Below are 11727 nucleotides of genomic sequence, written 5' to 3'. Positions count from 1 at the left end.
AAGCCCTCCTGGGTTGGATGGAGCAGAGCTACGTGCTGTGGTCTCCCAGCAGCGACTCAATCCAAGCACACATCAGAGCACCTGGAGTTAACACATGTCCACTTAATGGGGGTGTGCTTAACTCTGATGTACATTCCTTGTCAGTTAGCGTTCCCCAGCGTCCCGTGACTATTTTCCCATTGTTTTTTCTTTTTATTTGAAAGGCAGAGAAATAGTAAGCATCAGAGCGAGCTCTCGTCCACTGGTTCACCCCCCCCTCCCAGAGACTCTAATCCACATCTCCCATGTTCTTGTCATGGCCTCCACTGCTAGGGCCATGTCCACTGCCTCCCAGGCTGCACAGGGAGCTGGAATCAGGAGTGAGCAGAGCCAGGCCCTGACTCTGTTAGTGTGACCGGGCACGGGCATCCCAAGTCGCGTCTTAACTGCTGCGCCAAACACCTGCCCTGACATTTTCACTGTTGAAATTCCCAGCCAAGACTGTGACGCGAGAAAGATCCAAGCTGCTACTTCCTTGCTCACGTGCAGCAGGTCCCACGTGCACAGTGTGCTGCGTCACAGACGAAAGCAAGTCCCTGCGCTGAATGGATCGCATTTTCTCAGAACCATAACATGCAGACCGAGGCAGTTTGAAACATGCTCTTCCCATATGTTGTCCGTGTTCGTGTCTGTCCCTGTGTCCACACGTGTGTGTATGCGCGTGGGCGGGTGCGTGTTTGCCTGGCCCGGGGGAAGCGTGTCTGTAAAGTCAGTCCTCCTCTCTCCTGTAGGGTGGATATGCAGCCTACAGATACGCACAGCCCGCTACTGCGACCGCAGCCACAGCCGCGGCCGCCGCCGCTGCCGCCTACAGCGACGGGTACGTAGGGCGGGGCCCCGGCCCAGGCACCACGCCCCTTCCTGCCTCTGCCATCTGCCACAGCGCTTCCTCCGTCAGGCTGCCCGCCAGCCCAGACGGGGCCCAAATCCCCCCCCCCCTGTGACTTGAACCCCAGCCCCCCCCCCCCCCCCCCGTTCTTCACCTCGAACCCGCATCTACTCTGGTTTCTAGATGCCCTTCAGGGTGTGTCAGTCACCGCCCTGCGAGTAGAAGCGGGAGAGGTTTCACCCATCCTTGCCAGTCCTCCTGACAACAGCCCGGTCCGAGTGACCCGTGCGTCTCCCACAGCTGCCCTTGCAGTTCGGTAGCTCCCAGCCTCTGACTGTGTTTCTCCTTTTCAGCTATGGCAGGGTGTACACAGCCGACCCCTACCATGCCCTTGCCCCTGCCGCTAGCTATGGAGTTGGCGCTGTGGTGAGTATGTGGACCTTTCTGTCTTGAGCCCTAACTTGTGCCCGCTGACGGGAAAGATCTAGGCAGGTAACGAATCCGGCCCCTCACCCACTGCCAACACAGTAGAGCCCCCGCTCCGTCCCCTCCCCATGCCGTGCCGTGGCCACGTGGCCTGCCTGGGGCAGCGGAGAGAAGGAAGCCGTGAGAGCCTGCGTAAGGGCATCACTCGGTGGAGAAGAGAGGGAGCGAGTGGACGGTTACTCTGTCCACGTTCCAGGTGCCTTCTGTGGCGCAGTGCTATCCATGGGCGTTGGCAGAGGCTTGGGTTGGGGGCATAAGGCTCTCCAGTTTTCACAGAGCTTTTCAAAAAACGTGGTGTGTCTGCGTTCCAGACGCAGGTGCCAAGGAATGTCTGCTTCTCTGAAGCCTCCTGGCACCTGGCCCTCGGCATCGCCAAGGGTCACTTCTCAGGTCACTTTGTCCGCAGCAGTTGTGGCAGGACTCGCTCTCGGAAGTCTGCAAGTCTGTGGCACTCAGGTGGAGCACGCCTCCTGACCAGCGCCCTGGCTGGCGTAGCTGGGACTCCCCAGCCGTGACAGGAGACAGGGACACCGCCCGGAGGCACGCGTTGTCTCCAGCCAGTGCAGCTGGGTTGTCTGATCCGAGTGAGGCAGAATGAAGTGTGAAACAGGCCGGATTGGAGTAGGACAGCGTGGTTTCTCGGTAGATGGCTGCGGCTGGCCCGTAGCAGGCCCTGGAGGCCAAAAGCACTTAGACTGAGGTAGCACACACAGCACGAGGACACTCGGGGGCGCTCCTGAGGCCTGCCCTGGCGCCCCCATGATGCAAGTCCCGTACTGGGGACTTCTGGCCGAAGAGATAGACCATTAGATGGCATCATTTGAGAAAACAGGAGAACTTTTGGGATCGATCACTAAAACCCCCGCTACAGATACAAGTTCATGTGTGTCAAGACACAACCTGGTTGGCGTATTGTATAGATACAAGTTCATGTATGTCAAGACACAACCTGGTTGGCGTATTGTATAGATACAAGTTCATGTGTGTCAAGACACAACCTGGTTGGCGTATTGTATAGATGGAATAGGAAATAGACTTTGCTAATTGAAAAGACTGACTCGGGTTTGGATACAGAACCACCTTACATAGGACAGAACTGCACTTGCCAAAGGCAGTGGCCTGGTCAGAGTGCTCCATGGTGGGAGGAGGAGGCATCCGCACCTGTCTTTGGCTGGGATGGAGCGGTCGACCAGGTCGGCCTCGAGCCCCGCTGGCACAAAGCACACTCTTTGCAGAACTCGTTTTAACAGTGTCAGGCCTGCTTCTGGGCTGATGGACGTCACCGTGCTCCCTCGAGAGCGTCTGGTCAGCAGGGTGTGCTGGGTGCTGGGCCGCATGCCCACGGGCGAAGCTCTTCGCTGGCCCTGCGTGGGGCAGTGTCTGATTGGTTGTCTTGGCTCTGAAGGAAACCTCTTTCCAGATCCTTTTGCGGGACGTTTTTCTTCATTTTTCATGTTTTCTCTCACCAACCGTTTAATTATTTTTATGTTTTTAATCACTGCAGGCGAGTTTATACCGAGGTGGCTACAGCCGATTTGCCCCCTACTGAAGTGACGTGAGACCCTGCAAGTGGGACAGCCCCCAGTCCATGAGGCCTGGCTATTGCAATATTTACTAAGTAGAGGAACTCTATAGCAAGATGAAGAGGAAAGCAAACACACACACAAAAAAAAAAAAAAACACAAAAAAAAGAGAATACTTTTTTATACCTCACTATGTTCTTTGAATATGTATTTTTCCTTTAAATTTCTGCCTTTAATTCTTTTGTTCCAAAGATTGTGCATTTTTTTCTTTCTTTTTTTTCTTTTTTTAACTGTGGTAAAAAAAATAATAATGCATTTCCATGTCTGTATGTCCGTGCTTAGCTTATTCTGTCAGTCACGGAAGAGGAAGTGAATGAGGAAGGAGAGACATTAGGAGCTGATAAATGCATCTGATCAGAAATCAGCAGACAGAATTACCAAAGTGTTTCTGGTGCAGACTGGACGAGATTTTCCCACAACAGCGTCGTCTTCCGGTCTTCTGAGTGTCTGGGCTTTGGCAGGCGATTCTGATTGGCTGTGGCTGGAATCCACCTGCTGACGCATAGGAACCTGTGCTTGCCAGCAGGAGCCGGCTCCTCTTCCCCCCCTTCTCCCCCGTTCTTTTCACAGTCATCTTACACACACAGCCTGAGAGGGTTGGCAGAGCTTCTGGAATCCTAGCCTGATCTTTCCAAACGTGCTCTCAGACTGTGGATGGGAGACACCTCATTAGAAAACCCGTCTCCGGGTGAGCTCTGGAGTAGGAAAGTGGTCGTTTCTTTTCTTTCCTGTAACCCTAGCGTTCCTGCTGGGCTGCTTCCCCTTCTGACTGAACCACGGCTTAGCTTTTCTCTTCTTTCATTAACGTGCTGCTCCCACGTCCTCAAATTCAGGAATTTAGGAGCCAGGGACAGGAAGAACGAGTCGTCCAGGGCCAGATTCCCCCACTCGCTGGGCCCAGAGCTGAGAAACAGTGAGAAGGGTGAGGACGAGGAGAGGAACCTTAGATCTGCCGTTCCCGCTCTTTCTCTTGCATCAGGAAGTCAGTACAGACAGAGCACAAAGGTAGAGTACAGAATCTGGGGCAGGGAACGGCCCAGCGCCAGGCCAGCTGTCCCGGGAGTGTCGTGAGCAGGACGCGTCAGGGCAGCCAGGGCACGCTGTGCTCGCTCCAAAGCCATAGGAATTTTCATCTTCCAGAGACTCTGGGAGGCCCTTCTCTGTCCACAGCCTTCAGCCCTCGTGGCTGTCCCAGCCTGCTTCTCGCCCTCCTCCAAAGACGGCCCGCTGAGCACCTGGACTTCTTGGTACACCTAACACCACAGGACTCGGGGCCGGAGCCCCTGAGCTTGCTCCCTCCCCGCAGCGGAGGGGGCGCGCACGGCAAGGAGCTTCCGTGTTGCCAGGAAGAGCAGTGAGTCACTGCTGTCCGGCTGTGGCTCCCCCTTGGTTATGACCGAGGTAGGAGAGACAGCGCTTCTCTCCTAGGATTGGACAGAGCCGACGGGGCAAGGCTCCCACGGCATTTCCAGACGAAGGCATTAGAACCTGGCAAAGCACGCCTGTTTGGCTCCCTGGCCGATCCGCATTGGTACTAGGGTGACCTTTCACCCCGGGGATAGCTGCTAACGGAGCAGCAGAGACGTGGCGTTGCTGCTTTGTCATGGGGCTGCTGGGATCCCATGTTTGCTCGCTCCTCTCCCACATGTGTTCTTGACTGCCAGCTGGCTCACGCCCCGAATTAGAATGACTGACGTGCAGCAGCGTTGAGCCGGCTGTGCGCGGAGTGCTGCGTGCTGGGCGTGTGTACACAGATGGCTTGGGGACGTCCCAGAGCCGTTCTCCATCCTGGGGAGGACCCCGCTGCCCCTTGAGGGCGTCCCTCCCTCAAGCCCACGTCGGGTTTGTTGCTGTGCAGCCCATTTCTGTTGCACATGTATAAATATTTTAGTTAGAGGAGAGGGATAGGTCACAGTTCTAGGGCCTGGGGCGAGGAGGAGTTCCTCTTCCTTTGATTTCAAGGGAGAACTTGTACTGACAAGGAAACAGAAGTTTGGGTCATTCCCAGTCGGGGCCATTCCCACGTACCCTGTGGCGGCGAGGCCCGGTTTTCCTTGGCTGTGTGCGTAGTAAGGGAGTGGGGGGTGCGTGTGAGACAGCCTCTCTTTCCAAGAAAGAGGTAAGGATGACGGGGAGGTAGGGGAGGCAGCTCCACGCCCTGTGCAAGAGGCGGCTGGAGCGTGAGCTCCCTCGTGTGCATTTCAGCTCAGCTGGTCCTGGCTGAGGCCCCACAGGCAAGCTCTGTTTCCCAGGAGGGCTCTGCTCCACGTTCAGTGCGCTGTGCAATGCCGCTTCCTCCAGCTCCTTCCCTTAGCAAGGTGAAGTGCACGTCTGCTTTTTGCAAAGGGGACTTGGGTTTTCAGTGCTCAGAACAGTCGGGGCCCTCATAAGCGTTTAGATTTCACCTGTCGGCCGCCTCCTCCGCTTCCTCCTCCGCCGCCGCCTCCTCTCCCGCCTGCACTTTTGAACCGTGAGAGTCCGAACGTGAGCCCTGCCCAGGCCCGAGCTGCAGTGCGTGCTGCTGGCTCTTCTGTCGGGTTAGGAAGCAGCCAGACAGCTGGCGCGAGCTCAGCTCAGCGCTTTGGAGGATGCTGGCTGGTGGTCCCAGAGAGCTCACCGAGCTGGGTCCCAGCACACGGCGATGTTCTCAGCTTCACTGCTGTGGGTCGCCTGGACTTCCCGTGTGAAGCGGCTGCCCCCCAGACCGGCTTCCTTGCCTGAATTCTCTCTCTCAGCCCGGAGAGCCTGCAGGTCTCCTCCAGAATCCCTAGAGTCACTCAGTTCCACCCTCGATTAACTGGGATCTGCCATGTGGTTCATCATTGTTGTGGCTCTGGGCTTTAACAGAAACTGCTATCGCCGTCACCCTTCAACAGCCACTGGCTGAATTCAATCAACATGGTTTTTTCCTTGAGAAAGAAGTAGACTGGGGCTCAGCTCCCAGCTTCGGGGGAGCGGAGGAGAGCTCGTGCGGAGAAGCCAGCGAAAGCAGCCGTCCCCGCAGCACGGACTCCTCAGGGCTCAACTGCTCTTAGCTTAGCTGACGCTCTCCCAGAGATGTAGCAGCTGAGTCGGCTGATCACCACCCCATAATAGTCACGAAGCTTCCAGAGCACGGGCGAAAGCAGGCCCAGGGAGACGCCAGAGCGCCCAGGGGCGTCTGAAAGGCACTGGGCGGGGAGGGGAGGCTCCCCGACCTGCGGCTCTCTGCAGCACAGTCCCAGGTCCCATTGTGTTCAGTTTGCACTGTTTTAAGATAGGAAACAGTTAGTGGGCAAGGTGACCATCAGACGTGAATTTGTGTGTTTTTATTTTGTCATGCTCTTGAGAATGTTTGACCATTTGTAGTATGCACCAGTGAAACTTGATTCTCTGTGACATGCAACGCTGTCTACTTTCGGGAAATGTTCCCTTCGAAAGCCTCCAGCCCTCTGCCTGCCCCGTGCACTTCCTCCGCGCTTGCTTTGCTGACCGCCCGGGCAGGAGCCATCGGGAGCTGGACGGGAAACAGGGCCCTTCCCAGCAGGCTCTGGGTGTCCTCGCCAGCGGCTGCCCTCCAAGCGGGTGAGTGGGGGAGGGTCCCTGGCACCCTGCTTTGGAAAAAGGCTTCCACCCCAGACCGGGCTGCGGCCCGTCCTCAGCCTCCGCTCCCATGCACCAGGCCTGAGGCGCCGGGGCAGCGCGCGAGCTCCCGGAGCTGGGCGCTTGGCTGGGGCGGCCGTGCCCTTGTCCACGTTACCGCAGCTGTAGCCAGGTACAGTTTACTCAGGAAAACGGTAGATCAATTCAGCCATGGTAGTACTGGTTGGCAGGGGTCGGTAACTGAGACAAGCACCCGGCAGCCAAACACAGGCCTTGCCTTTAAGGAGACGGGCGGCCTGGGGACGAGGTCCTGTCCGTCTGGTGGTAGCACCGAGGGCTCCGCTCACCCTGGCGGGCAGAAAGGGAACAGGGGTTCTCTTCCCCCGCCCCTGCCGCCCTCACCAGAGCCCCAGGGGTGCACACGTTTTTGAAGTTTTAAGTGAATTTTTTTGTTGTTGTTTGGTTTTTCCGGGGCCTGCTGAGTGCTTTAAGCTCCAAGCGGGGCGCAGTGAGCCTCGCCGCCCAGCGGTCCCCGTGTTTCTGTTCACAGTATTGTGTGTGCGTGCTTGTGGGGCAGCCCCTGCGGGCTGTAGTACATAGCGAGTGATGACGTGACCCTCTTTTTTTCCCTAAGGGACAGGAACCGTTTTTTCTTGTGTTACAATTCTGCTTGTGAGTAGCCGGACAAGCCGGGCTGCGTGCGGAGAGCACAGCCGAGCGGCCCTGCCCAAGTCTGAACTTTTCGGCCCAAATCTTTGCCAGGCTCCCGATGCCACAGAACCTCTCCTCCGCTCCCCACGGCGGGGACTGGCCCATCCCCACACGCGCCACGCGGTCTTGCCAAGGCAAACAGGTACGGCGGGGCCGGGGGCCTCCCGTGGGATGCTCGTGCAATTGACAGCCACTCCGCTGCCCTTCCCCGCCCGCCCCCAGAATCACGCCTGGGACACCCGAGCTGCTCGCCCAGGGTCCTGTTTCCCTGCTAACCACCGAGAAGCGCGCAGGGCTTTCTGGGCCGCGACCCCTCCCTTCTCGTTAAGATCATAATTGTATAGTAGCCGTCAGACCGTACAGTATTCATTGGGTTACTCCTATTATTATCAAGTAGCTGGAATTGTGAAGGTCGGAGTAGTTAGATCTTAGCTTTTATTCCTTATTTTTTTTGTATTACTCTCCATGTGTATAAATTATTGATCATGTTGCTGGCTTTTATAAACTCTAAGCAGAGGAGGGGTACTGGCCCAGCCTTTGCAAACGGTAATGAAGCACTGTTTTTAAATAAAAGAGAGAAACACCACCTCTGGCCTGCGTGTGTTGCTGCTCCGTCCCCCACACCCCTCTGCCTGGGGTGCAAAACCCGCAACTGACGGCTTCAGAGGAAGAGGGAGCTGGCGCCACTGCTCGGGGCGACCGCGGTCTGGGCTGCGGCGGCTACCCCGGCTGCTCCGGCCTGCGCGGAAGCTGCTTGGTGCCTGTGCGGCTTTAGGCTCCGGCCGCTCCTCATCCTGCGGCGGCCCCCGGCTCCACTGCTGCCCGCGCTGGGGCCCTGGGCAGGCTTGGCTCTGTCTGCAGATGCCTGCCCCTTTCCCACCATGCCGCACTTCCTGCCCTACTGCCACCAGGCCCCTCCCGCGGTCATGGGTCCTGCCGGCCCGTCTCCCCTCTGCTTCTGTACCCGGTCCGTGCCCCACTGGCTTCTCAGCCAGCAACGCCCACATCTCTAAATGCTCCAGGGGGCTCCACCCCCCTGCACTCGGCTGTGGGGGAGCCCTGTGCTCCCTGTCCCACGGAGAACGTGGAGGCTGGCGTGGAATGTGGCTGCCACGTCTGTGAACCTGTTGAGCTGCCGCCCTCTCCCCAGCTCTGATGGAAGAGGCCGCCCCCACCCTCGCCTGGGCTGCCTCTCCCTTCCTGTGGCACCCCTGCATTTCGCCATGCTTGGATCCTATGCTTTTCCAATATTTTTTTTTTCAAGATCTCAACTTCTGTTCTTGTCCAGCTTCTGCCCACTGACCCCAGCCCCTGGCCCTGCACCCTGCTGCTGCCTGGCTCCCACTTCAGGCCTGGCTGCCGGGTTCTCTCCAGGCCCTTTCAGGGCCCGAGCAGCCGCGGCCCCATCAGGCCTTGCCTCCTAAGCCGGTCTCCCTGCTCCACCTCTCCATGGCCGCACCCCACCGCCCGAGTGCTCGCTGCAGGCGGCCTGTTAGATCGGTCCTGTGTGCCTCTGGTCACACCTCCAGGGGCTCCAAGTTCCAAGTCCTGCTTCCCACGGCCCTGACGCTTGATGTGGTATTTGTGTCTGGCCTGGAACACAGGCCCCTGGAGTCTGGCACCGTGTGCCGTCCGTCCCCAGTGCCCGGCACATAGAAGCATTCAGTAGATACTCATTGTTACTTTTCTCCACTTTTGATGTGAGGTCGTGCGGTTTCCAGCCCTGCCTTCGTGCACCGCGGCACCCCTGCTCGTAACGGCAGGCACTCGGAGAGCGCGGCTGGCAGCCCTGCACATGCACGCACCACGCGCTCGTCCCCACAGCTCTGCCAGGCCAGCATCTTCCCAGGCGCCCCTCCCTGTCTTCTGCTCCCCCTGGCAAGCCGTAACCACTCTTGCGCCAGGTCAGTTCTGGGCATTGTGTCTGCAGCAGGTACCTCCAGGTGCCTCCAGGACCGAGAGCAAACTTGCTTCCTCCCTGCTACAAAACAGGCGGAGTCCCCAGGCTCAGTGCCCCTCAGCCGCTGGGCAGACCTGCACGCACAGCACCCATCCAGGCCCTGGGACGTGCGGGCTCTTGTCACCTGCCGTGCCTTGAGCAATAAAGTCCTTTGCCTCTGAACCCGTCTTGCGTATTACACCACTCTGCTTGAAACAGCAGTAGGCTAATTAGCAGAGAGCAAATCACCGTTAGCCCTGTGTCGGGGGAAGGAACTGAAGTTTAAGTAAACTCCTTCCCCGGGGTCCCACAGCTAGGAAGCGGGCACCAGGATCCAGACCCAGGCCGTCTGACTCCCGAGTGCGTGCCTTTAATCTTGGAAGCCTGGTGTCGCCAGGGGCTGCCCCTCCGCCCCGTCCAGGGATCCTCTTCTTCACCTCCCTGGAATCTTGTTCCCCAGGGCTCACTTGGAGCCTGCCGTCCTTTCCCACACTCCCTGCAGATGTCATGAACTTGACAGCCTCGTCTGCCTGTATGCTGCTGACTCAGATCCCAAACGGGGCCTCTCCAGCTCCTCACCCCCACGTGCTCGCCCTGAGCCCTGTTCCCGCTGAGTCGCTCCTGTGTCCCCGCCTTAGTCCCTGTGGGCTGCCATCGTAGAAGGCCACCAAGTGGGTGACCCACACTCGCTGGTGCCTGCTCCTCCCCATCCGGCAGCTCCACTCTGCGGTGAGGGCCCACTCGTCGGCTCCCAGCTCCCTCTGCCTACTTCTCCCGTGGCGGGAGGGGCGGGCTGGCCCTCTGCGACCTCCTGAGGGCGTTAATCCCACCATGCAAGTTGGGGGCTGGACACACGGACGCTGCAGCTCTCTAGGTCAGTCCTGGGACAGCAACCTGAAGGAGAGAAGACGACTTTCTTAAAGGGGCCAGCGGAGCGTGCATGGAGTCTCCCAGCGCCGGTTCTCTCTCCGCTCTCACTGCCTGGCTCCCACCCCTGCGCCAAGTTCCTCTTTCCAAGAGACTCGCCCTGGATGTAGCCCGCGCCTCGCCTGCATCTCCCATGCCATCGGTGGGTGAACAGCCAGGTTTTGAAGTCAGGAGCCCCTCGCCCCACTTGGCAGCCACAGGCAGCCCTGCCGACGCCTTGGCCTCCCCTCTCTGTTGCACAGGCACGCCGGCCCACGTGCGTTCTTCATGCCAAGCTTAGTCCTTGGGACCTACCTGAAGCCCTAGGCATGGAGCCTGCCCCGAGACCCCAGGAAGACTAGCCAGGCCGTGCCCGCGTCACTCTCCACCCAGGCCTCTGTCCCTTCATGGCTCGCACCCTTGCCATGTGTGACGCTGACACACAGGACAGAACCAGGCAGACCCAGCTTTCCTGCCGCTGCCTTCCCGGAGCCCAGTGTGCAGGGAGCGCTCCGCTAAGGCGCTGCCAAGTGGAGAACCCTGGCCTGGCCCACCGCGGCCCCATGAGCGCCAGTTCTGTTCCAGTCCTGGCCGCTCTGCTTCCCATGGATGGAGGAGTAGATGAATGAGTAGATGGATGGATGGATGGATGGGCGGGCAGGTGAGTGGGTGGACGGATGGGTGGGTGGATGAGTAGATGGATGGATGGGTGGATGGATGGATGGGTGGGTGGATGGATCGGTGGATGGATGGGTGGGTGGATGGATGGGTGGGTGGATGGATGGGTGGGTGGATGGGTCAATGGATGGGTGGACGGATGGATGAAAGGGTGGACAGATGGATTGGAGACTTCGGGCTTCCCAACCATTGTTAACATCCTGAGGATGCTTTATCATAAAACACACCAGTTTTATTCTATTGTTGCCTCATTCAGTAATAAGGAGGAGATTTTGTATTCTTTGAAGTCATTTAAGAAGCTAAATTAAGACCAGCAGACATCACGTGCACTTCTAGGGTTTCTAATTGAGTTTGTAGGGAAGACCTTGTGCTGCGGTTGCGAAGCCGCCGCCCAGGACACCTGGACGCCGCGGCAGAGCGCCTGGTGGGATTCTTCCTCTGCCTCCGATCCAGCGTCCTGCGCATCGCACCCTGGGAGACAGCAGGTGATGGCTCAAGTGCTTGGGTCCCTGCCACCCACGTGGGAGCCGCAGATAGAATTCCAGCTTCCGGGCTTCATCCCGCCCCTGCCCCAGCTGCTGTGGACACTTGGAGAATGAACAAACAACTGAGAGGTAGCCTCCCACCCGGCTTTTCAGAACTAAATAAAACTTTAAAAAATTTAGTTTTTTTGAACCATTTGAGAGAGACACCTCTCATCTGCTGGTTCACTCCCCAAATGTCCACAATGGCTGGGGCAGGTCCAGGGCCGACACTGGGAATCAAGGACTCAACCTGGGCCTCCCCTGTGGGTGGCAGGGACCCAGTGACCACAGCCGTCACTCCGGCACTAGCAGGAAGCTGGAGTCCCCCGGGGGACCCAGGCACGCCCACATCGGTGTCTGTTAAGGCATCTTAGCTCCCGGCTGAACGCTCGGGTTTACTTCACTCCTGGTGGCTTTACTAGCCTCGCCGCATCCGGAGACAAGATTCAT

The 11727-nt window shown here is 58.3% G+C and overlaps 1 protein-coding gene across 50 annotated transcripts in view; it reads left to right on the top strand.

Moving 5' to 3' along the window:
* RBFOX2 (RNA binding fox-1 homolog 2) overlaps positions 1-7816 on the top strand; it is a 320553-nt gene extending 312737 nt beyond the window's left edge. For 49 of the 50 annotated variants that reach the window (XR_016217016.1, XR_016217017.1, XM_089308923.1 and 46 more), the window contains 3 exons: positions 771-859; positions 1222-1294; positions 2859-7816. Coding sequence is in view for 47 of the 50 variants with exons in the window: in XM_089308923.1 (XP_089165049.1) it covers positions 771-859; positions 1222-1294; positions 2859-2913 (217 nt within the window). In the remaining 3 variants the exon portion in view is untranslated. The remainder of the gene's footprint in view (positions 1-770; positions 860-1221; positions 1295-2858) is intronic. The other variant, XR_016217015.1, reaches the window with a different exon arrangement.
* The last annotated feature ends 3911 nt before the right edge of the window (positions 7817-11727 follow it).

This window comes from Oryctolagus cuniculus, chromosome 11 (assembly GCF_051225735.1).
Source record: "Oryctolagus cuniculus isolate XC-2025 breed Fujian yellow rabbit chromosome 11, ASM5122573v1, whole genome shotgun sequence".
In the NCBI taxonomy this organism is placed as follows: Eukaryota; Metazoa; Chordata; class Mammalia; order Lagomorpha; family Leporidae; genus Oryctolagus; species Oryctolagus cuniculus.
The sequence above is the reverse complement of the archived record's forward strand: the minus strand, read 5'-3'. Positions and strand labels throughout refer to the sequence as shown.